This window comes from Symphalangus syndactylus, chromosome 3, assembly GCF_028878055.3.
Source record: "Symphalangus syndactylus isolate Jambi chromosome 3, NHGRI_mSymSyn1-v2.1_pri, whole genome shotgun sequence".
In the NCBI taxonomy this organism is placed as follows: Eukaryota; Metazoa; Chordata; class Mammalia; order Primates; family Hylobatidae; genus Symphalangus; species Symphalangus syndactylus.
This window is the reverse complement of record NC_072425.2, coordinates 107,704,908-107,731,864: the sequence shown is the minus strand read 5'-3', so window position 1 is coordinate 107,731,864 and position 26,957 is coordinate 107,704,908. Positions and strand designations below refer to the sequence as shown.

Below are 26,957 nucleotides of genomic sequence, written 5' to 3'. Positions count from 1 at the left end.
ATACAAAGAACAGTCTGACAATTAAGATTAGAGAAGGTAAAGAATAAACTAAACTAGACTTGCCCTAAATGTGACCAGAATTTCTTTAAGGGGTTAGAAATAACAGAGTCAGAGAAGCATATAGGTAAACATATAATTTCAAAGGAATTGCTGAATGCAGTGATGATACAAGTATGCACAAGGTGATTCTGTTGGAGTAGAGAACTGGGCAGAATCAAAACTAATAATACCTCATAATTGTATAGTGCTTTACAATTTATACATTTCATTCACCTACATCATCTCATTTATCCTTACAAAGCCCTATGTAAGATATTACAACCTCATTTGTAAGAATTAATAAAACGAGGCTCTGAGGGGTGAGAAAATAGAATTTCAGAATCAGAAATAAACTGTCAGTGTCCCCCAAACTTCAGTCATTTGCAAATCAACTTTATTAGTTTTGCCATATCTGACTACCACCCATACTATTGTTTACCTAATATTTTTATTAGGTTGATACACTTGAACTTTTTTATTCTAAGAAATATTTTTTAAATTATGGGTCTGTGTCATACTTTTAAAAGTTAACATTATAATAAAATAAACTTAAAAAAAATTGGTGCCATGCTTTAGAACTTTCTTCAGCACAATACATGAAAATCTTAACACATCTGATGACCAATCCTTCAGTTTCTGCTTGCACATCTGCAGTAATCTTAGGCAAGTTCCTTAATTTCGCCATACCTGCTTCGTCATCTTTAAAATGGGAACCCACAGGATTCTTGTGTGTATAAATGAAATCGTATATTTAAAGCTATTAGCAGTTCCTGACAGGTACTCAGCTTTCGATTCGGTAAGTGTTAGCTATTATTGTTAGCTTTACGGCCGCTTTCTTTTTCTTCTTCTTCTCATATTCCTATAATTGTAAAGTCCTTTTAAAATTGTGTCCCCAAAGACACTCCTGTTCCTTTCCCCAATTTAACTAAACTGCCAAAAGTTGAAAAGAGGACTTTAAAGTGACACGTGTACTCGTTATTGTTGTCGTATTTCCCGTCATCACTGCTTTAGAGTACGGGGGTAAAATAATAGGCGGGCGTCGAAATCCTTCGATTTTAGAGCTTTTGCAGGGGATACCAAGACTGAGGTAGAACAGCCCTAAACCTGGAGGGCCGCCTATTGGGTAACCTAGAGCACACCTTTCCTCAGGCCAAACCCAGAGCGGCCGGGGTAGTCTCGAGTTCTCATGTCACCCCTCAGTGACAGCCCTTTCTTGAGTTCCTTCTCCTTCGCGTCAGTCTCTCGTTCTCCCACCCCGCCCCTCTAGACCCAGGTGAGGTTTCCTCCCTCACACTCCTAGGGGACATCGCGTCAGTCTGGCTTATATATTGTCTCCTCTGAATTTGATCTTTCGCTCAACGCCTAGTCACCTGTGACTTAGGTTTCCGTCTCGCCGAAGAGTAGCTAATACCTAGTGCAGGCACCTTCGTAAGACCGGCGATCGCAGTGGTCGCTCTGAGCAGTAATATTTACCGGCTTAACTGAAGCACCCGCTCTTTTGCTTGCTGGGAGATGTAGTCCCCGGGTTGGCCGCTTTAGTTCATTGTTGCTACCGCCGGCGTCCAGAAGACTACAGTTCCCAGCATGCCCAGGGAAAGACAGGATAGCCTGAGTCGGCGCCTCCACGTGACAACCCACTATGGCTTCCCAGTGTCAGGACCAGCTGTGTAGTGGCTGGGTGTGATTTGTTAGCTCTTTGAAGCAGGGTAGCCTCCTCAGGATTTCGACATGCAAAAAATCAAATCTCTCATGACCCGACAGGTAAGTCGCGGCGGCTGAAGCAAAGGCTTCTTTCATCTCGGAAGTGAGAGGAGCCGAGATGTTCTGTCCCCAACCAGTGGCGGGCGGAGATCTAAGTTATGGGTGGTGGCAGGTGTCAGGGGGACTGGGAAGCCGGGGCATACCCTAGAAAACTCACCTGGGCCGCCTGGATTGGAGCACTGCTCCAGCGGGTACCAGCCTCCCAGAAACATTCGTTTAAAAAGAAGTCATTGAAGGAGTCAGGATATCTTTGTCTCCCCTCCTCCTCTTTTTGCCATCGTTCCACAACAGCCCCAGCTTCCTTGCAAGGTCTTCCGCATCCAGGCTGTCTGTCATATGCGAGCTGATAGCCTGGGTAGGGTGGTGTGGTCTGTGCAGTAGAGGTGACCTGGAAAGACTGAAAACGGATGATTTGAAGACAGAATTAGTAGCTTTTGGATTTTGGGCAAGTCCCCAAACTTTGTAGTTTACGTTTCTGGATGTGAAAATAATTATTTTTGTTCATTTTATTTCACAGTTCTGTTATGAGGGTCATCAATAAGCTAATATATGTGAAAACTCTTTGTGAAATTCTACTTTAAAAAATTTATTTTTGTCATGGCAAAATACTGATCTTTTCTTTTTTTCCCAGAATGGAAATTTATGAATAAGAGCTTTGGCTATTTTGTAACCTGTCTCATAAATGTTAGGGACCTCGTAATAATGCCTCAGCTTCATTTAAGGAGTGCAGAAATTTTCTTTTATGTACTTATTGATTATGACTTTGTTTTAGCTAGTTTTATTTACTTCAACTTTAATATTTCACTAGAATTGGTCATTTTATTGTTTTAATATGAAAGATAGTTTAGAGTTTTAAATCAACATGGCTTTTAGAAGTTTGGAGAATGTGGAAGGTAATCGTTTAGTGAAAGGTATATTTGTGAGTTTTTTTCTTGTTGATTACAAAAATAACTCAAATTCCACATTCTTATTTGAGAATTCACAATCTGAGAGATATATAAACAGGATACAAATTGTATATTTCTCTTGCACAACACACAAATGACCCTTACATGTTTATTTTAGTTATGTCAGATCATTTTGTTAATGTTATGAAAATATAATCAAAATGTTCTGTGAATAATAAAAATATTTAAGTAAGTGGCTAGTAACATTTGTTAATTCCTCACATGTGTTGAGTACCGGTGTTGTGCATCCTACTACTACTTACTTGATGATGAGTTTGGGTCCTGCTGTATCCTGTGGCAGCTGTGTGACTTTCGGCAAGTTACATAACATTTTTAAGCATCTGTTTGCACATCTTTAAAATAGGAATAATGTATACCTTATGGAGTTAGCCTGATAGTGGTGTTTACATGATATAATGAAGTTAAAGAGATTAAGGCGTTAACGGAGTTCCTGGGCATTATCAAGGAAATGCTTGAACACAGAGAACGTTAGTTACATTGGCTACGTTGATGGTGGGAAAGCAGGAAAACTAGAAGCAGGCTGTTGCAGTAATTCAAGCAATAGATAAGTTCATGCTGACTTCGGTACCTGTTTGATTTTTAAATCAATATATACTTTTGTACATTATACCACTAATACTTCTAAACTGCCTTTGGAATGCTGAATTTGGACTTTTGTGCATCAGCTGTTTGATGCTCTCTCAAGTTTGTTGCCTGCCATACAGTTCAGTGTAGTTAACATTGTCATAATTTTATGGTAGCTGTGGTTGGTGTAGTTCATTTTGTAAAACTGAGGAGAGAAAAAAAATTCAGATAGCAGTGATAAGTGTATGTCTTCTAAATGTAATGCAATTGTGCTGAAAATGGTAACACTTAAGCCTTAGTTGCTTATTGAATTTCAGCAGGTCAAACCTGTGTTTAATTGAAATGGGAAAAAATACGTTAAAGATCACATACAAAAAGCTGGACCCATACTGTGTACAAAGTGAGGTAAAATTAGGAGTTTTGCACACACATTTAAAGTTATCCTAATTATATATGTTATGGCTTGACTTTCACATATTTGATACTGATGCACAGTTCCTGAATCTATGAGGTATGAAATTAGTGTGCCTCCTATTTACATTGAGGGTTTGAATTAGTACAGTTTATTATTGGGTTAAATTTATTAGGATTACAAATAAGTATACATGAAAGTATTTCTTTTTTTGAACGTATAGAATGTGCTAATAATATATATTGAGTTAATATGGAGAGACAGGAAATTAAGGTCTGTGAAATTTAAGTTTTGGGACATTTCAGCTGTCCTGGGATCTTTGTTTGCAAAATAGTGGGAGGAAGGAAGGCTTTGTTAGCTCTCTTTATTTAGATGAGATCTGTTGTTCATCTTTCTCCATTATGCTCACTTCTGTTCTTTCAGTCCATTCAACAAATGTTTATTGAGCAATTTGTGCCAGGCACTATTCTAAGTAAAAAAAAATAGACAAGTGTTAAGGCAGACATGGTGATAAACACTGTAGAGGAAAAGAGGATAGAAAGTCCTGGGAATTGTTGGTGATTTGAGGTCACTTATAATTTTAGATAGGATGGCCATGGAAGGCCTCGCAGAGAAGGTAATATAAAAAAACCTGAAGGGGGTGAGGAAGTGAACTCTGTGATGTGGATATTTGGGAAGGAGCATTTCCAGTGGAAGGAAAGGCAAATGCGGAGGCCCTGAGGCAGGAGCTTTTTTGAAAAATTGCAAGCGGCCTGTGTGGGTGAAGTGAATGAGGATAAGAGTAGTGGGAGATGAGGTCAGGATAAGGTTAGATGACTGAGGGCAGGAAGCTAGATCATGTAGTACCTTATAGGTAATAGCAAGGTCATGGCTTTCATTCTGAGTGAAGTGGCAAATAGAGGAATGATATAATCGGACATAACACTTCAGACAGACCATTCGGACCCATGTTTTAAGAATAGATTGAAGAGCGGAAAACAGCAAAACCAGGGGAGACGAATGATGAGGCTACTATGGTAATCCAGGTGAGAGGGTGGGTGTAAGCCTTCCACCCTAGTGGTGGAAGTGTTGAAAGAGGTCAGACTGTGAATATGCTGTAAATGTAGAGGTGACAGAACTTCCTGACAGATTGGGTTTGGGCTTTGAGGGAAAGAGAAGCATCAAGGATGACTCAAAATAGTTTGGCCCCAGCAATTGGAAGAATGTAATTGCCATTTCCTCGGATGGATAAAACTGAGGGAGGAACAGATTGAGGGAAGGGACATGGTTTTTGGACTTGTTAATTTGAAAGCCTCTTAAATACTCAACTGGAGAGATACATTAGGCAGTTGGTCAGATGAATCTGAATTTATGGGGCAAATCCAGGGTATAGCTAAAACTCTGGGAGTTACAAACATGTAGATTGCATATAAACTGGTTAAGATCACCAGTGGAATGAGTGTAGATATACAAAGAATCTAAGGTTGGAGCTTTTGAGAATCCAGTGTTAAAAACTCAGGGGGAAGTGGTGGATCCAGGAAAGCAGAATGAGAACATGCAGCTTGTGAGGTAAGAAGTCTTTAGCTTCCTGAATGGCACCTGGAATGTAGCAGATGCTCAATAAATATTTGTTGCATGAATGTGGGATAAAGAGAACAACCAAGAAGACTGCCTTGAAGCCAAGTAAATAATTTAAAAGAGTAAGGAGTGATTAGCTGTGTTAAATGCTGCAGATTGGTCAAGTAAGGTGAGAGTGAGAATGAGAAATGTGCTTTTGGATTGAGCAGCGTGGAGGTCATTGGTGCCCCAACTACAGCAGTTTTCATGAAGTTGTGGGGAGGAAAGCCTGATTAGAGTGGGTTCAGGAGAAAATAGGGGGAGAGAAGTAAGGGACTGGGTGTAAACACTCTTGAGTTTTGCCAAAAGGAGAAGGAAACACAAATCATCACAGATGCTTCTTTGGATGGATAAGACATAGTTGCTGGTTTCATAAATGGAAAATGAGGATTAACGTAGACATAAGTGAATTAGTCTGAAATGGTTATCTGATTTGGGTAAATGAAGAGGCAAGTGTTAATTTATGCTGAATTTTCTGTATGTCTAAACTGCGGAATTATCAACACAAAAATCAAATACAAAAGAAAATCAAATAGTGGTTAATGATTAGCATCAAAGTTTTAACTTAATAAAGGCAGAGAACTGTAGTTAAAACCATGACTTTATGCTTTAGAGAGATGAAGATAAAATAAGAATGACTTCATTTGTTAGTAGAAATTTATAAAACTGATAAAGTGTTAAAGATCTGTAATTCTAAAGTACAGTTGAACGTCAGATGTGCTTCGAGACATTTATGTAATTCTTCATTTCTGTTTTGATAAAAGCAAAACATTTCTGTCATAATAAAAATATTAAGAATTATGGTTAATCATCACAGAATGCTTGAGATATATGAGACAGTATTTTTGGCTTCTCACATGCATGACCTCTTTTACTTCTTTTTTTTTTTTTTGAGACAGAGTCTCACTCTGTCGCCCAGGCTGGAGTGCAGTGGCGCGATCTCGGCTCACTGCAAGCTCCGCTTCCTGGGTTCATGCCATTCTCCTGCCTCAGGCTCCTGAGTAGCTGGGGCTACAAGCGCCCGCCACCACGCCCGGCTAATTTTTTTTTTTTGTATTTTTAGTAGAGACGGGGTTTCACCGTGTTAGCCAGGATGGTCTCCATCTCCTGACCTCGTGATCCGCCCGCCTCGGCCTCCCAAAGTGCTGGGATTACAGGCGTGAGCCACCGCGCCCGGCCTGTTTTACTTCTTATAATAGCCTATGAATGATCCTAGAATATAATGCACAGAAAGGACAGATAAGTTGTTCTAAACCACAGTAAGAAAGTCAGGATACAAACTCAAGTGGTCTGCTCCAGAGCCCATTACTATAATCGCTTCACTCTACATCCTCCTAACATGTACATGGGTTTTCAATCTGTATTACTTTTATTTTGTACATTTGGCAGAAATTTGCCATGTATTGGTATTGAATTGTTGTATGGTGACTACTTTATCTAGATATTGGTATATATCACATTTACATTTCAGGCATTGGTTTCTTTACGGAGTAGCTCTGGGGAAAGAGAAATTAAATATGATAAATTTCTTCAGGGATTTCTGCTAGATTAGTTAAGCAAATCTATACAGATGGTCCCCGATTTACTGTGGTTTCACTTAGTGAATTTTTGAGTTTATGATGGTTTTATTGAGATTATTAAATATATTTTCCACTTACGATGGATTTAAAAAAATTTTTTATTTTTAGTTCAAGGGTACCTATGCAAGTTTGTTCTATAGGTAAACTCGTGTCACAGGGGTTTGTTGTACAGATTATTTTGTCACCCAAGTATTAAGCCTAGTACCTGATAGTTATTTTCCTGATCCTCTCTCTCCTCCTACCCTCCACCCTCAGGCAGTCTCAGTGTCTGTTTTCTTCTGTATGTTTCCATATGTTCTCATATGATGGGTTTATTGGAACATAACCCAATTGTAAGTCGAGGAACATGTGTACTTTGAAAAATGTTTGTTTAAAAGACATGGCAATTATACATTAAAAATATATTTTAGGGGTGGTCATGATTTTGAATCAAATTGGGAAGTTTTACTTTCATGTGTGTATATATAATGTATATAGAAGTGTAGTTTGGTAACTCACCCTTGCCTTCTTTACCACTTTTCATGCTGTTCCCTCATGACTGTTGGTAAGAATTCAAGACAGGGAAGAACAAACCGCCCAAGACTAGTAACATACTGTTTTTCTCCCTCACTCATTGAAAGGCATATTAAACCTCTTTAGGCCTTTTTTTTTTTTTTTTTTTCCAGCGAGCATTCCTAGAAATTTTTTTGCAGTCAATTACATGTTCCCATGGGAACAATGCGCTAATTTGTTGGAAATTGGAGCCTGACCAATGACTTCTACCTAATAATTTACTCATTTCTTTGTTGTTTACTCTGTTTCTGGAACTTTGCTAGCCACTGGGCTGCAGAGGCAAATAGGACTTTGTCTCTCCCTTTCCTTAGGACTTAAAGTTTGGAAGAGAAAGATATATTTAAAATTTAAAACTTTACTACTTTGGCTGAGGTATTGGTCTTGGAAGATGTCTTGCTGAGGTATTGTTTTGGAAAATGCACATTCCTGGCCCAAATCTAGAAAAACCTATTCATTAGGTTTATTTTAGGGCCTAGGAATCTTACTTTTAACAAGTTCCCTGGGTGATGTTGATGGACATGATCCAAGGGTTATACTGAGAAATACTGTGTTCTTTGGAGCATAGGGATTTAGGAAGACTTTGTAGAGGAGATAATTCTGAAAGTGGTGTGTTGCTTTCTCATTTCTTGGAGTGGTAAGTGTGCCTGAGAGGGAGGGGGAGAGAAGGGTGGGTGGGTTAGATATTCTGCGGGTAATGGAAGACTTGGGGTTGAGGCAGAGCACTTTGTAATAAAAAATTGTAGATATGACTAGTGATATTTTGCAACAGGGAAGAGAAAATACATATCTCTATAGTTTAAAGATAAGCAAGTTCTGCTCTGAGTCTCAAATAGTCAACATAAGCATACCATGTATTTTGGTTACTAAGGACCCCCAAAATAGGGCACCTAAAGGACAATTTGTACCATAAATCTCTCCTCAAATTAATAATAGCTAATTTTGCCTAAAAACTAATATTGCAGGGACATTAAATGTCTGCTTCAAATAGCCTATTTTTAAAAAGAGGATTTTAAAGAAAATGTAAATTGCTGATTTCTTTCTATTTTAATAATTTCCCCTGGTACAAATAAAGCTTTCAGAATCCCTCAGTTGATGTGAATATAGAAAGTACAGGGCACCAAAGAACTAAAGGACAGGTAAAAGACAGTGAGATATGAGACTTCAATCTTAATTTATGCAGCATGAATTGGATACATTGGTGGGAAATAATCAAGTAAAATGAAGGGATTACTTATATGTTTGCTTAGTTGGTTAGTATATTGTATCTGTGAATCATAATACTATTGCTTGGACTTTTTTCCTGATGGATTTAGTCATTATTATTGTATATACAAGTGGCTTATATAGAATGCTTTTTGTTATGTAAGTTTCTTTACTTTTGGCTGTTTTCAAATCATAGATGGGTTGGACTTCCACCATTAGTTGTAAAGGTGCTGTATAATACTCTTATTTTAAAATACCAAAAATTCGTCCTTCTCTGATTTAATAATAGTACTATATGTATTAAATGATGATTGCTTTTAGAATATATCTTCCATATTTTGAAGCAGGAAAATTTCTATTTTTAAAGTGGTCATTTCTGTTTCAGTAGGTGTATTCTATCCTTTTATAATTCTTCAGCATGATTAAAATTTTCCTCATCTTATTATTTTTTTAAGGGTCTGAAAAGCCCTCAAGAAAGCCTCAGTGATCTTGGTGCCATAGAGAGTCTCCGGGTCCCCGGAAAGGTATTGAGCTACACGTGCGAGCGTGACTTTTTACTTCCTTAAGAAAATATGATTGCCTCTGGATAGTAATTGATTCACAGAAGCTTTTCTTTCCCACAGGCAGATGGTTGTTAAGATAAGCTAGGTAAATTTTTGTTGTATAGTAGGTGTAGGGCTTGTTTCATTACACATTGGGATGCAATATGTATGATTCATTATAGCAAAGCAAAAAATGCAAACTTGATAAATTTGGAATTTATTATATTAAATTCTTAGCCTGAAAGCAGTTATATATATATGTGTATACACACACACACAGACACACACACACACACTCTTAATTGATTTATCTGCTGTAATTTGTAGAAATACAACGAAATAGTTGACTACTGACTTTTTATACTCTTAACATTCTGTGCCAAAAATCATGATTATATTTTTGTTGTGGAGCAGAGGTTTTTGAGTAAGCATCTAAACCATAGTGTTTATACTGAATTGTATAACTTATCTCCTAGATTGTAGGTATTTTAGATTTTAATCCTCTGATATTCACGTGAATTTCTCAGTTTACAAATTTTATAAAGGTTATTTGAAAGCTAGCTGGATTCCCCTCGGAATTATTAAGTATTGTTAAATCCCTGCTGTTTTTCTGGAGTGTGGCTGCTTGGAGCTGCCCATGTGAATAGCTGCTCCATCACAGATTAAGCTGGCACTTCTGAATGTCTGTTTTTGTATTTTTAAATTTGAGAGTGATACGTGAAAATACTGTTTGTTTTCTGCATCAGGTATTTGAATACACAGGGTGTGCTTCTCTTGATCAGCAGTTTGAGGCCTCTCCTTACACTTTGGTGTCAGCTCCTTAGGAGGACGATTTCTCATCTCTTTCAGGTGCCTCACCTGCTAAAGTGAATTTTGTATTTACCGCATTGTTTTTATTTTGGGTTAGACTGAAACATATTCTCCAAATGCAATAAAATTATAACCAACCTTTTTGCATGAAATGATTCAGACAAAAACTTAAAAAAAGCATTCCATATAGTTTTATATAATGTCATATAGTTTTATATAATGTTATGAAAAATTATTGACTATGAAAAGGTTGGGAAACAAGAGATAGCCATAAATCGTAATTGACAATAATTCTCTTTATTTCTTTGACTTAAGAAAAAGATTATCATGCATTATGAACATACCTTGAATTAGATTGTGTTATATATTGCAGAATCAATGTCAAATTGATGAGTGAGCCTCTTTAAAAAAATACATGACTGTCTTAACAAGAACTTTCTGTTGTGTTTCCACCATGAGCCATGATGTTTTCCCAGTAGTGGTTGGTAGTGAATTTATGGTGATCTCATTACACAGTCTTCTTATTGACTGTACACCCCTAGCTCCATCAGTGACCAGTGCTGTCTGTACTTTTAGGATAACTGGCCTTGGGTGGAGTGGCCAGTCTGGGATCACAAGGTCAGCAAATATAAATGGTTCGGGTGAAGAGTAAGCCTAAAGCACTGGTCTCTTTAGCACATACTAAGAAGCTAAGTTAGTTAAATAATAAAACAGTTAATAGTAAAAAAGGTATTGATGCTGTAAGCTTACATTTAACCTTACACTAAGAAATCCCTACAAGCTTCATCTGCCTGTTTGTTTTTTCTGTGTTCTCCTATAGCATAACAAATGATGGAGGGTGAGCAGAACTTCTGCCTTCTTTCTGGGTGGTTCTGAGAACATGAGAGTTGCTGGGCCCAGAGAGTGGCAAAGCTCCAGTCAGTAAACTGAGTCTTTGGATGAGATTTGAAGTCAGTACTGAGATCAAGAGTTAAGAAGACTCATATTCAGAAATTCCCTACACAGCATAGCTTGATGTAACTTTAGTGTTCAGTATTTTTCGCAATTTAGATATGACTTTATACTTAGATCATACACATATATTTTAATAATTTATTTTTATATAATTGCTTTGAAATTAATGTTGTTTCTAGTTCTTGATGACCTGAAATTTGATGTAATTGAAAAAGATCTTTATTTAAGATCTTTTAAAATTAAGATTAAAAGCATTTTAACAAAATGGAAAATGTTAATTCAAATGATTATTTTAAAATAACTTTTGCTTTAAATATAAAATTAATGTATACTCTAAACAGAAAACATGATAAACAGAAAAAGGTATCTAAAAAAAAAAATCACAAAAATCACCAACGCTGTCAAGGTTAACATTGCCTACTGGTCTTTTCCCTATGCATATTCAACAAATTTATTGAGTTTCTATGTGCTAGAGATACTTTCTAGGGATTGGCCGTATAGCAGTGAAAAGACAAAAGTTCTCTCCAAAGGCCAAAACTTCCCTTTTGTCAGACAGCGAGCTTATATTCAAGCAGGGGTAAGGCGATTACAAATTATAATACTGTGAAGGAAACAGGGCGACGAGATAAACTCTTTGAAATTGGCAGTTATTTTACAGGAAGTACTCAGTATAGCTTTTTATAATGGTATTATAAGTTATACAACCTTTTAAAAATGGTATTATACTCTAGAAATTATTTGGAAGCTTGGGTTTTTAACTTAGTGATATATATATATTACATAGAAAATTCTCACAGTATATTCTAGGTTTGAAAAGCAAGGTACCCATTAGTTTTTCTTAGGGGAGTACTCTTTGAACTTAACAATTTGTGCTATTTAAGTAGTCACTGTTAATTCTTATATGGAAAACTTATAAACATTAACTTCATTTAATAGCTCTGCCTCACTCATAAGTGTAGGTACAACTTTTAAAAAACATATGCCTGGTCTTCAGCAATCGGCTCCTTTCTTTTCATAGTATCTTTCTAAGTTAGGACAGGGAATTGAGAGATTTCAGTGGCATTTTCAAGAAAGAAATAGGTTAGTTTGGGTTCTGTTACATGAAAAGGTTCTAGTATAAAGCATAACTAGGAGAAAAATATTAGGATAAATGATGGCTGTTTAAGTTTAAAATGGTCAAATATTGGCAAATTGTATGTGCTTCAACTTGCTAGAAAAAGGAGGGTAGTGAAGGAGAATTGAAGGGTACTAGGTGTGCTTGATAAGCCAGATGGTATTATTTATTTATTTATTTTAGAACTATATAAATGCAAAGTGGGAAGAAACTGTATGAACCATCTGGTACAATTTCTGCATTTTATAGACAATCTGATCCTGTGCCCCATTTTAAGAGCAGATGCAAGTCAAATGGTAATCTATATACTGGAAATTTGGAATTTGGGTGGATAAAATAGTATAGAAAAGTGGAAAACATTTAAGGTTCTTTTCAGAACTTGCTAGAGGAAAGGAAACTTTTAGACAGATTTCAGGAATTTTAGCTTAAATAGCTCAGTGCCAAGATCAGTGGTGCCCAAACTTTGCTGTACATTTAGAATCAACAGTCCCCAGGCCATGGCCAATTCCAATTAAATCACCGTTTTTGGGTGGAGGCAAGTGTCAGTAATATTTAGAGATTCCCTGGTAATTCCAGTGTAGAGCCAGGTTTGGGAACCACTGGCCAAGATGAGAATATTATCTCAAGAATGGAGCAACAGGAAGTAGAGGAACTGTTCTAAAAAATTGTTTGGAAGTTTTACTGAGAATTTTTGTAGAATAAGATAGAATGACCTAAAATTTCATTCTTCGAAATGGATTCTGTTGTATTTCAAATTAGTGGGATTTTCATGCAGAGGTAAAGATGTAAGAAATTAGGTAGTATTTTCTAAGTTTGTTGTCCATTTAAACGTGAAAGGTATTTTACTTAATTGGTTACAAGAATTAAGAATAAAACTAGTATTTATTATAATATATGATAGTAGAGCCACAACGTTATCAGTTATAGAACTTATTTGGACTGTGTTTGAGAGTATTTGTTGAACCCTGATTAAAAAGTAAAAATACCAGTATTCAGAACCTTATAAATCTACATCTAGCCTTTATTAATATACACTTTCCATAGTACTTCCACAGTGGCACAATATGAACCTGAAAAAGAGTATTGATACTAATATTGTTTTATTAATTTTTACTGAAGCATTGCCTCCTCATAGTATTCTTTAATGATAAGGGGTTTTTTTTGGCCTCAATTTAATTAACTCATAAATAGTAATGGGATTCAGCTGTCTTTACTATTACGTGATTGGTTTACCTTTGATTATTTTTCATGAAAGAAAAATATAGGATGAGGTGACAAAATAAATGTCTGTTGCAGTCAACATTTGAGAATATAATTGTTTAAATATAAGAAATAATTTTTTACACTTCATCCATTCAACAAATATTTATTGAGTACCTGCCTACTCTGAAGTATTTCTACTTATATAAATTCTAGGAATTTGAGCAGAATGTTTTCTAGAGTTTCTAGTACTTCTGTGAAATCAGATAAACCGATTTGACTTGACTTCTTAAAATCCATTAAAAGAATCCTAAAACCACATGCTAACTGCAGAGCTTGGTTTACAGTTTTACCAAAATTTGTGGAAAGTGTGCTTGAATCACAGTCAAGAGACATAGGTTGAAGTATTGACTTAAACATTCAGCTTGTTGAAAGTAAGTCATTTTAATGCTTTGTGCCTCAGTTTCTTCATTTGTGAAAAGATGCTATTGAACTAGATGACTTTTTTAGAGTCCTTTTTGATCAAATGTTTTATACTTTCTAGATTGTAATTTTTGTAGGAGAAATATGATACAAGAAATATACATTCTAAATAAGTTTTTGAGCAGTTTTTGTTACAAGAATTGCATATTGGTGTCTGTATTAGAGAGGATTAGTATTGAGGTTTATGACTAGGAGAATTTATTTAGTGATTGTGATAAGGACTTTCAGTTTAGGATTATGTATCATTTAGGACAGGTGTCTTCAGCAGGTGGTACTAAGGGAGACTCTAACTATGGATCTGCAAAATCATTTAAGAGTTTTTCTTAGATGCTCATGGCTAACAGTATTTAGTTGTGTTCTTTTTAACCATTAATGAAATTATGCTTCTCATAGCTTCAGATGCTTTGAGATTCTTAACCCTTCTTTCATAGCAAATCATGTAAGTTCATTCATACAGTCCATTTGGCAAACACTTATGGAACCAGGCAGTTACTAATCATTGAAGATGCAAAGAGGTACAAGACTGTTACTAACTCAACCTGAGTGGGGGACACAAGCAAAAATAGATAATTGCAGAGGAGTAGAGGCACAATAGAGTTCAGCTAGGAGAGGATGTGGAGTAGGTAGAAATGTATTCAAGATCTTTTAGAGTTGGTGATTAATTTTTTTAAGAAAGATTACAGTTTTATGGGGTGAGTTGTTGAGTAGAGGTTGGGGACAAGGATACTGATTAAGAAGAAAAAAGGAACATAAAGTATAGGAAATGGAGAAGGGTTACATTGGAAGGACATTTAAAAAGCAGAATTTAAGATTGATGATTTTATTAGATTTGGAAGGTGGAAGAACCTGTGAAAGGCACTGGGATTGAAGGTGCTGTGATTTTGTCTTTTCTCAGAATAGACAGTATTATTTTCTTTTAGAGAAAGTATCTGATGAGATGTTCGAAAACAAAAGAAAGACAAAATTAAGATGTACATACTCGATTTTTCTCTATATATCTTGATTTATGATGTGTCTTTTCTTCAGTGTTAGCCCCAGAAAGGACAGGCATGTGACACACATTAAAATACATCATCTTAATCACTTGATTGTGTTATAAAGCTGGATTAAAATGTGATCCAATAACCTTTTATTAAAATGTTCTATAAATCATTTTGCCCAAAACCTCTTTTTAAATTGTAACTTCAACAGTATTGCACTAGATGGCACTAAAAGCCTGAAGAAAAATAGGGTAGGCTTTAAAAGATAAGTATTTAAAATGCACACAGAAACTGATGAACCGGCTATCTTTGATGGATTATTATTGTTGTTCTAGTGGGATTTTAGGAGAATGTGCCATTTCCTCACGTAATCAGACATCTGGCAATTCATTATAAACTTATGTGGCATATGGTTTTAGGGTATCTGTGATCTTGAAATAAGTTTTGAATCCTGTTTCATTTGGAAAGAGATAAAATCTATTTTTGTTCAGTGATTTATGACTTTTGTAATACTGACTGAATATTGAAAACTTCATGTTTTGTTCTTACTTCTAGCTCTGTTTAGATTTTGTGACTAAACGCTTTTTTTTTTTTTTTTTGCTTTCAGTTAGAGCCCTAACGTGATGTTAACTTTGGTAAGATTATAGCTTCTGTTTTCCCTATAACAGAATAGATTTTTTATGTTGATGAATGAAGAAATGCAAACAGTAAAAAAAAGTCTTTGATAAGATTTGCTGTGGCAAATCGCAAATCATGCTTCTAAAATTTCTCCTCTTTCCTTCTCAACACACATATACACATACACTGCATTCTGCCATTGAGTTATATAATCAGCTATATAAGCACTATGTTCTGCCACTGAGTTATATAATCAGGTGTATAATGTGAACTGTGGTCTAATGAGCTAAGTACAGAAAGAGGAGTTGGTGTGCATTTCATTTTTTATTCTATATATTTTTTGCAGAGTTTTGAAATCTGACCTATGAAGTGAAGATTTGCATTAATATTTTTGTTTGAATAAAAACCTAGTACTGAAGATTACGAGATTCCAAGCTGTTATGTGGGTTTAGAAATTAGGTTAAATTACTTTTCAAAATTGCAGAAAATATTGAGTTTAATAATGGTAAGGAAAACTGTTAAGCTGTCATAACTTTTTATAAAAGTGAATAGAATTAAGAGCCCTGAATTTGGATTAGTATTTTTAATTAGTGTGGTATTTTAGCTAATTTAAAAGTAGTGATTAAATATAAAATTAGTAGTGTCTCTTTTTTTCCTCCTAAACTTGAGTATATTCCCTTGAGTGATGAACTCTTAAGTGGAAAATTTCTTGGTAAAGTTATAGTCTAGTTCCTTAGAAACCATAAGCATACTGGGAATGTATTATAATACCTTACATTTGAGGGCTCAAATTGTTTTACAGATCTGAATTCCCAATTCCCGTAAAACCTTTTTTGTCGTATTGAGAGGAAAAGTAGCTTGGCTAAATCAAAGAGGTTGACTTAAATCTCTAATATGATTGTTTTTCTTCATTTTTCATAGTTACATTTCTGATGTACATTTATGTGCATGTTCATGTAGCTTTATCTCAGACATGATCAAAATAGAAAAATAGACTAGGCGGTATTATATGCAACCTTATTGCGTGTTGTGACTGCTAGAAAAACACAGCCTCCAAAACGTTGAATTCTGCTTGGTTTATTACATTAAGAAAATATTGAATATTTATGCCTGTTTTTTGATATAGCCTAACCTGAGGCAGTGATATGTGTTAAGATGTTTTATTTTTAGTGAAGAAAATATGGTTCTAATATATAAAAAATATATTGAATGTAAACAAATCTCAGTTGTTGCATTTGTCTTTTGGCATACATGCAGACTCTCCCTTGTGACATTTTTCTATCCTGCGGAAGCCACCCTTTATTGCTTTAACCTGTTGTGCACTTTCTCGATTCAATGTTTTTACTTTTGCTTTGCTTTATATTTGTAACCCTATTCCCCCAATTTCTAAATCTGAAATTCTACCTATTCTCTCATATTTTCCAAATGCCACCGCTTCCATCAGATGTGAACCCACCGTCTGATGCCTTCATTCTGTTTGCATCACCCTCATGTTCTGCCATGCATTGTCATTGCTTACTTATTCATCTGACCCCTCCTGTTATTTTAACAACTGTTTGAGGGAAGAGCTGTATTTTACTCATTTTTGTTCCTGTATGACCTAGTATGGGAAATTTTTACACAGTGGGAATTTAAAAAATCGTTAAATGAAATTTTTTTTGGGGGGGAAGATAAGGTTATAGAGCTTTGAAAGTAGGCATGTTAGTTTCTAATGATTGTATGGGAGAGAAATTTGATTTGTTCATTTTTTGCCTTCTATGCTTTTGTTTTCTCCTCTTTGTTATTCCAATTCATTAATTGTAATTTTTTTCTCCAGCTTTAATTCTGGGGTGATGTTAATATACTTTTTGCTTGGTTGATTACCATTGACAGCAAGTTGTGTGGCCGCACATTTGGTAGCCTGTAGTTGTTGACAAATTATTTTTGGATTTTCAAGTTTTAGAGAGCATTTATATCACTATTAATGATACTATGTATTTATTAATTATTATGTGACATAAAATTTATTATAAAAATATTTTAAACATTTTTAAGGCTGAAATATTTTATCCCAGACTTAGTTTGAATATCTAATGTTATTATAATTTTTTCTTAAATCACATGTTTAAATATGATGTAAGAAGTTTCATTTGGTATTCATTTCCCCCAATTTTGCCTTGTAATTTTTTTATAGGAAACCTTTTGTTCATTTTGTTTATGTAAAATTTGGGCTCACACCTATGCATTGGTTCTATTTTAGGTGAAGAATTATGTATTTTTGTACATCTCCCACCCTAGGGAATCAGTTTCTATTAAATTATGTAGTAATTGTGTTAAGAATATGCAATCTGGTTGCTTCTGTTTATTTTTCTAATTTACATGTGTAAAATATTCCTAAATCAGTTCACATCGTTATCTCTAATTAAAAGAAAGAAACGTTTTACTAAGAGTTTGTGGAAAATTTTGACTATTGAAACAAGAACATATTGTCTTTTCCTTTCCTTTTGTCTTATATTCATTTTTTTGCATTTAACTGTAAATTAATTTTAGTTTGATCAGTGATTATTATCTATGGTGTGCCTTGGCACTGTGGAGCAGCATGATGGAGATTGAAGAGAAATCTCAGTTCTCAAGAAGTGTACAGTCTGATTGAGCAGGCAGCCCTAACAGCGATGAAACATTTAGACAATGATTAGGTAGAAGCAGAGCTTTACAGACTGCTAGTTCAGTGGGACTAAAAAGAACATGGTGATCGGGATTCTAATCAGAAGGGGATTTGAATAAGTTCCAGTTCAGATGTATATTTTCACATAGAAGTTATGAAATTGTTTTAAAGGAGAGGATATTTTATAGGGAAATAATGTTACATGGGGGCATTTGTTTTAGATTTAATTCTATTTTGTATGCTACATTTCTTTTTCTGATTTTCTAGGTTTTATTCCTTTCCTTAGTCCAGGTTTCTTACACTTCAGAGTGTCAGGTGATCCATGTCAGTTCTTTGAAATTATATGGGGTTGTATGCTCTCTGTGATACTAATTGCTTAGTTCTTTAGGAAAGAATAGCATTTGACATACATATACAGATTGTACTCCTTTTACAGATTCATCATGTTTTTGAAATGTACACTTGTGAGATACTTATAAATTATGTTTTTTCTTTGGCATTCTTAATAACTTTGGATATTTGTTTCACTATCATTTTGAGAGAGACAGAGACAGAGAGAGAGAGAGAAACAAAGAGAGAGAAAATGCATGTTTGCCCATTACAGGTGAAAAAAAAACTAGGCATGAAGAGACTAAGTTGCTGAGGGTTAATGATGGAATTGCAGCTAAAAATCCAAGCATCTTTACCTTCTTATCAATCAATTAGGTACTTTATGGAGAACCTCAGCATGGTGTTATATGTCATTGAAATTTATGCTTTTAAGATGAAAGTACTCAATCGTTGCAGTCTATTTGAATTTCTGGCTTGGCTCTATTTCTGATTTAAAAAAATCGTAGCAGTTTCTGTAATCTTCAAATATTTTGTCTTGAATGGTATCAACTGCATTTATTTGCTCATATTACTGCAGACTGCAGAATTCCTAGGGAGGCAGTGTTGCCGTGTCCTCACTTGGGCCTCATTTCCTCCACTCCCTCAGCTTACAGTATATGAAGCTGATATTTCAAATGCCTGTGGACTTTTAGGGAAAGAGATTGCCAGGAAGTTCAGACCTCCTCTTCCATTTCATTTCTGACTCTCATTTCATATTTCCATTGGATGCATGGAGGCTGCCTGTTGATAGGCTAGTTGGTAACCTTCCCTTCCACACGTGTGAGTTTTAACCAAGTCTGTGCGGCAGCACCACTGTCCAGGGTGCTAAATGGTTTCATGTGTTGTAGATAAACCCCTTCAGGAATGTAGCTCCCACTGTTGGGACCCTGGATTTCTTACTGCACTCATAGTAACTGATTGCGGGCTGACTCAGTGATAGGTATGTCATTGACCTTTTTTTCTCAGTGTATTTTATGAGTTAGTACAAAAGAGGGATTTTCTTTTCCAAGCATTTTTGATTATTCAGGTTTGATATTTATGAGTTTGCCTTCTCTTTTACGTTTATTGGAATTTTACATTTAAACAATCAACATTTTCTGGAGTTTTAGATTTGTTCTATTTGTTTAGCTTGAAATTACTAATAGGGAATAACTTTATAGTTAGTTTTACAAATACAAAATATAAGTTAAACTCTAAAAGATATCTGAGCAAGGCTCTTTTTACAAATAAAAAAATATGCCCTGCGATAAAATAATCTAGAATGTCTCTATTTGAAAAAATATACTGTTCTTTGATCTTTCACAAACCTGACAAAAACAAGCAATGGAGAAAGGATTCCCTATTTAATAAATGGTGTTGGGAAAACTGGCTAGCCATATGCAGAAAGCGGATCCCTTCTTTACACCTTATACAAAAATTAACCCAAGATGGATTAAAGACTTAAACGTAAGACCTAAAACTATAAAAACCCTAGAAGAAAACTTAGGCAATACCATTCAGGACACAGGCATGGGCAAAGACTTCATGACTAAGATGCCAAAAGCAATGGCAACAAAAACCAGAATAGACAAATGGGATCTGATTCAACTAAAGAGCTTCTGCATAGCAAAAGAAACTATCATCAGAGTGAAAAGGCAACCTACAGAATGGGAGAAAATTTTTGCAATCTATCCATCTGACAAAGAGCTAATATCCAGAATCTACAAATAAATTAAACAAATTTACAAGAAAAAAACAACCCCATCAAAAAGTGGGTGAAGGATATCAACAGACACTTCTCAGAAGAAGACATTTATGCAGCCAACAAACATACGAAAAAAAGCTCATCATCACTGGTCATTAGAGAAATGCAAATCAAAACCACAACGAGATACCATCTCACGCCAGTTAGAATGGCGATCATTAAAAAGTCAGGAAACAACAGATGCTGGAGAGGATGTGGAGAAATAAGAATGCTTTTACACTGTTGGGAGTGTAAATTAGTTCAACCATTGTGGAAGATAGTGTGGCAATTCCTCAAGGATCTAGAACTAGAAATACCATTTGACCCAGCAATCTCATTACTGGGTATAGACCCAAAGGATTATAAATCATTCTATACAGATAACATTGGCACTATTCACCATAGCAAAGACTTGGAAGCAACCCAAATGCCCATCAAGGATAGACTGTATAAAGAAAATGTGGCACATATATACCGTGGAATACTATGCAGCCATAAAAAAGGATGAGTTCATGTCCTTTGCAAGTACATGGATGAAGCTGGAAAGCATCATTCGCAGCAAACACAAGAATAGAAAACCAAACACCACATGTTCTCACTTATAAGTGGGAGTTGAACAATGAGAACACATGGAGGGGAACGTCATACACTGGGGCTTTTTGGAGGGTGGGGGGCTGGGGGGGATAGCATTAGGAGAAATACCTAATGTAGATGATGAGTTGATGGGTGCAGCAAACCACGATGGCACATGTACATCTATGTAGCAAACCTGCACATTCTGCACATGTACCCCAGAACTCAAAGTATAATAAAAAATAAAAAAGAAAAATATACTGTTCTTTAACTGACCAGATAATTTTTGTACATTTCCTTAGTATTTTTATTGTATTATTTTAATTACTGTAAAATGATTTAAAACAATAGTTCCTTTTTGTGTATATAAATGTATTTGAGGTTAATTTGAATTAAAAATCACATGGCTAACTTGTTATATGTCTATAATAATGTCTTGATTAACTAGTGTGGCAGGGGAGTGGGTATCTGAATTGTACAAATTTACTAGTTAACTGAAGCTTTATCTGATTATGTAGTGAAATTGCATAGGATAAGGATGCTGACATTGGGTTTAGGGATTTGTCTGTCATGCTCTTTTTCAAATCCACAGAACCTCCATTCTGTATCACTAGAAAGAAAGCATTTTATCATATAGAGAAGTTTAGGTTCATAATCAGATCATTAATTGTAACAGCAATCCACTTTGAAGGAAGCCTCATAGAATTACAGAACTAAATTTGTGAACCTTTTCTGGAGCCACTGTTTCTTAGCTGAGTACTGAGATATTTTTAGCAGAGTTGATGTCTTCTGCTCAGGGCTCCAAAGTTGACTGTGACCCAGAAGTTATTGAGGTGTTCTTCCCTTATTATCTGTGGTGAGACAGATTTTAGAATATTATTAAATAGTAAAATGTATATATCTGTGATATGTATGTATGATAGGTTTAGGTAGTCACTTTTTTTTCTTTTGTTGAACATTAAAATTTTTATCAACCTTGTTGACATGCAAGGAATTGAGAATAAAATCTGAATATTCAAGCTGGCTAGTTTTCTTCTGTAGTTATTAGTGTTAATGGTTGGCTAGTTCCTAATTTCCTGTGAACTTTTCTGGTTTCTGTTGGTTTGTATCCTTGGTCAGAACCGTTCCAGGTAGATGTGACTGTTAAGACAAATGATCATTTATTTCCATGCAGATATAATTTTAACAGCTACAATTACTATAATTGTGATTTTTTTTTCTTAAAGGAAGAATTCAGGGAACTTCGAGAACAGCCAAGTGACCCTCAAGCTGAACAAGAGCTTATTAATAGTATTGAACAAGTATATTTTTCTGCGGATTCATTTGATATTGTTAAATATGAGCTGGAGGTAAACAGAATTTCATTAAAACATAGCTAAGGCCTATTTTGTTCAGTGATTGGATTTGTGAGATTTGAATACTTTTTTGAGGCATTTATGTATTTTTGGTAGCAGAATAGGTCTGTGGTTACCACATTGTGATTAAATCAACTGTCAGCATTGTTTAGCGATGAAATTATTATTTTTTAAATGTAACTTTAAATACAACCATTCAGGGAAACATTTCTGTATTTCTGGTTTTCAATTGTTAATATTTAATGTGTTAGTATGCTGTTTCTATCCTATTTTATATTGTCTATGTTTAGAGAAGCTCAGACTTTTAATTATGAAATATGTATTTACATAATTGTTTAGTGATGATAAAAATTCTTATGCCATAGTGTTTATAATAGTGACATTTTAAATTTATAAGAACTTTAACAAAAGTCAGAATAGTGAAATTTAGTCTTAGATACAACCAAATGCTGTATGCATATATACTTTATATGCATTATTCACAGTCAGTCCCCAACTCAGTTTGAAGTTTCATCAATCAGTTGACTGAGAGTGTTTCCCTGTATACGGTATGCATTTTTTGGTTAGTTTCCCATACTGTCCTCTGAAAGCTGATGTAATCCAGAATGTAGTCCAACAACTGTCACACAGTAGTACTTATGGTTTGTAATATTCCAGAGGAGAAATCTGTTTTGAGTTCTATCATAAACAAATAGAGATATATCTGTGGATGGTAGAGTTGGGGTTAGGTTAGTTACTTTCTCACGTTCTCCTATCACAGGCCATGGCAGCAGTGTCTGTCAGCCTAGGGTCCAGAGTCCCCAGTGGTAGTGGGGTTTCTCAGAAGGCAGAGCAGCAGCAGTGGAGGTAACAAGGCTGAATGAGGGATGGAACCAGAGGTCTGTGTACTAAAGATGTATAGGCTTTTGTGGTTGGAACCTAGGAGGGAGGTTGGGAGGACAGGCAGCATGGAGGGCAGTGGGATGTGACACTGTTTTGTATGCACAGTTTGTAGTTCAGTAGTCAGAAGGGTCCAGGTAAATGAAACCAAATTAAACAATTAATTTTTTCCTCTTCATTCATGAATTTTTTTCTGTAGAAGCTTCCACCTGTTCTCAATTTGCAAGAATTAGAGGCGTATAGAGACAAATTGAAACAACAGCAAGCTGCAGTAAGTAAAAAAAAAAACACATTTCTTTCTGACAAAACTCTAGATGAAACACAACAGAGAGGTATAATGTTTGCAGATTTATGGTTTTAACTAACAATTAACATAGAAACAAATCTTGTTATTTAACATGACTGATTCAAATGATGCATTTATATTAAAAATTTAATGAATATGGTTTTCCTTATGTTACCTTGATAGATTTGCTTCTAGAACTTGGAATTTTCTCTCTGGAATCCTAAATGTGATCAAAGAACTTTGAACTTTGTTTTAGATTAGTAAGTACTTTTAGGCTCCTTGTCATACACATATGATTTCCCTACCCATAGTTTTGTAACTGAGTATTCCGTTTTGTTTTTTGAGACAGGGTCTTGCTCTGTTGCCCAGGCTAGAGTGCGGTTGCACGATCATGGCTCACTGCAGCCTCTCCCTTCTGGACTCAAATAATCCTCCCACCTCAGCCTCCTGAGTAGTTGGGATTACAGGCATGTGCCACTAGTCTGGCTATTTTTTTAATGTTTTGTAGAGATGACATCTCACTGTTGCCCAGGCTGGTCTCAAACTCTGGGGCTCAAGCGATTCTCCTGTCTCAGCCTCCCAAAGCACTGGGATTACAGCCACAAGCCACTATGCCTTGCCCTGCAATGGAGTATTCTCTCAGAATAAATGTCCCCCTGAGATTCAGAAAGTCTGAGTTGTAGTCACGATTTAATTATGATGTTGAGTAAGTCATTTAACCTCAGTGACTCCCTTTTGTTTATCAGTAAAGTGATAGGTTAGGCTTGCATTTTCTTTAATGTAGTAAAATTCTCTGATTCTATAATTTTTTCATGTTAGGCTAAACCCACTTTATGAAATTCAAACTCTACTGTAGGGATTCATTAATGGTAGCATGTGTATTAATTTTTTTCAACAAAAGGACCAGTAGTAATAAGTTTATCTGTTTGAATTTAAGATATGATTTTTAATAATACAACTGGCAAACAAAGGAAGGTATACTTTTCTGTTTCACTCAGAAGTCTCAGTGGGTGCTAGGGTCTGCTTGGAAGTAGCAGTGGTGGTATAGGGCAGTCTTGGGCAGGAGAAGGGATTTGAGCTCTAGAGCAGTTGTTGCCAATTATTTTGGCACCAGGGACCAGTTTTGTGGAAGACAATTTTTCTATGAATTGGCAGGGGTGGGGTGGGGATGGTTTCAGAATGATTCAAGTGCATTTCATTTATAGTGTATTTTATTTCTATTATTATTACATCATAATATATAATGAAATAATTATACAACTCAGCATAATGTAGAATCAGTGGAATCCCTGAGCTTGTTTTCCTGCAGTTAGATGGTCCCATCTGATGGGAGACAGTGACAGATCATCAGGCATTAGAGTCTCATAAGGAGCACACAACCTAGATTCCTCGCATGTGCAGTTTACAGTAGGGATGGAGTTAGAGTTCTTATGAGAATCTAATGTCACCGCTGATCTGATGGGAGGTGGAGCTCAGGCTGTAATGCAAGTGATGGGGAGCGGCCGTAAATACAGATGAAGCTTGGCTTGCTCACCTGCCACTCACTTCCTGCTGTGTAGCCCAGTTCCTCACAGGCCACAGACCAGTACTCTCTATTACTAGACAATCCTGTGGAACCTTTGGAATTCTTAAAATGATATTTAGGATTAACATTGATATTTTTTCATTAATTGAAGTCTAAAAGCCATTTAAAATTTGATTTTCTTAACCTTAATGGAATTCCTTTTTTCTAGACAAAAACAATGAGTGTATCTAAAAATTGATTTATGTAATTTCAAAGATGCTTGAAGCAGATTAAGAAAATGTGAAAGGATTAATGCAGTAGTGTAGTGGGTGTGCAATGTTTTGTTCTCAGTTGGCCTGAGGAAGGGGAGCCAGTTGTGTTTCTGGAGCAAACATTCCCTAAATACCTTCTGTGTGTCCTGCTTCATGCCTCATGTGCTATCTCTGTTAGTGAAGTTGGCAGGGACCCTGAAATGGTGGAATTAGAGCCTCATGTTCAAAATCATTATACTTCTAACTTGCATACATTAATATTATTCATAGAACAATACACACAACCTAAGATATCTTCATAGCATTGCAAAAAACATGTTTTCAGCTTTTCAGAAGTGGAGGACCAAACTACTTGCTTGTCTTCTTAGGCAGCATAAAGGATCTAAAGGATACAAGCAAGTTCTTTTTCCCAGATACTGTCTCCATAAATTCAGTTTATTAAAAATCTGCTTAACAATTTCATCTTTTTCAATCAAATCCTATTCCCTTAAAGATGGTTAGAGTTTTTGGTCAATATTAGGTAAATCAGATAATGATACACATATTATTAACAATAATAATGACGATTTATTGAGTTTCTGTTAAGGACCAGGACCTGTGCTATGTGCTTTATTATATTACCTCTTTTACTAGTTTCATAGCCCAGGGAAATGTGTATGACCATAGTATGCCAATATCTGCTCCCAAAGCTATTGGGGAGATCTATGGAATATTCTTTTAAAAATTCAAATGTAAAATATCATAGAAAGCATGAAGCTTGTTCTTTTATTTCCTTTGTTTGATTACATCTTCTTATAGGTATCTAAAAAAGTGGCAGATTTAATCCTTGAAAAACAGCCTGCTTATGTAAAGGTAGGGTAATATTTGTTATTTTTTGTAGTAGAATTTTTAAATGTTTGAGTGATTTACATTTGAAACTGTTAAAATATTGTATTTTTTGTCAATAATTCTATAGCAACATATTGACTGTCTTTGGGTGTGTTTGTGTATATGTATGTATGTATATTTTCCTTTTTCTTTTGGGGTAATTTACCAAACTGAAGAAGCGAAGGGTTTTTATATATGATTCTAAAGTGATCCCTTGGGTTTTTCAAACTTTAGAAGAGCCAGTGAAAATTGCTCCCATTAACATTTAAACAAATAGATTCACCAATATTGACCACTCATTGGCAATATAACAATCCAGCTTTAAAATATGATAAAATTGGTACTGTCTAACTGAATCTGTTTTCATCAGAAAATCAGAGCCTTCAAAATCCATTGAAATGTCTACCAATGTTCAAATGAAGACTTTCATTGTCAAAGCATCTTAGTAAACAGAAAGCATATTTGTCATATCCTTCAATTACCTTGTGAAGTTCTCTTGGGTAGAAATTTAAACAGATATATTACTGGTATTTGTTTATTCCTGTCTACAACAAGTTGGGTCTAGATTTCTTTACAAGCAATACTGACTAAATATTTTGTCATCTGTCATTGTGAAAATCAGTTACAAGTAGTCATTTTAAATAATTTTGTGAAAAATATACTAATAGTTTTCAAGTTCAGGTATTTTTGTTGCTACTTTGTTTTTCAAGCAGGTTTTCTTTGAATCTGACTAGAGTTTTTGTTAGAGTACTATCTAAATAAGAAAGAAAAATAAAATACCTCCAACAATAACCTGTATCTAATCTTTCCATAGGAACTTGAAAGAGTTACCTCATTGCAGACAGGTCTTCAGTTAGCTGCTGTTATCTGTACAAATGGGAGAAGGTATTGCTTTTGATGATATTTTGTTCTTTAAGCTGGACAATATTTCAAGAATAACTATGGAATCTATAATTTATAATTGATTTTTTTATTATGGCTGTGGTTTCTAGAATATCATTCCTTAAGCGAACATATATTATGATCTAAAGACTACACTAAGAGGGTTTGTAGGAAATATCTCTAAGTGTACTTATGGGTTTTAAAAAATTACTATTTTTATATTATTT

At 35.2% G+C, this 26,957-nt stretch overlaps 1 protein-coding gene across 2 annotated transcripts in view; it reads left to right on the top strand.

Annotated features, from left to right (window-relative positions):
* The first annotated feature begins 1,333 nt into the window (after window positions 1–1,333).
* Window positions 1,334–26,957, top strand: part of VPS50 (VPS50 subunit of EARP/GARPII complex) — a 131,565-nt gene continuing 105,941 nt past the window's right edge. Inside the window, exons 1-6 of one of the 2 annotated variants that reach the window (XM_055272684.2) lie at window positions 1,334–1,800; window positions 9,131–9,199; window positions 21,912–22,034; window positions 23,119–23,190; window positions 25,780–25,833; window positions 26,663–26,733. In XM_055272684.2, the coding sequence (XP_055128659.1) occupies window positions 1,768–1,800; window positions 9,131–9,199; window positions 21,912–22,034; window positions 23,119–23,190; window positions 25,780–25,833; window positions 26,663–26,733 (422 nt within the window). In that variant the 5' untranslated portion in view covers window positions 1,334–1,767. Of the gene's footprint in view, window positions 1,801–9,130; window positions 9,200–15,365; window positions 15,394–21,911; window positions 22,035–23,118; window positions 23,191–25,779; window positions 25,834–26,662; window positions 26,734–26,957 lie in introns of those variants that run through there. The other variant, XM_055272685.1, reaches the window with a different exon arrangement.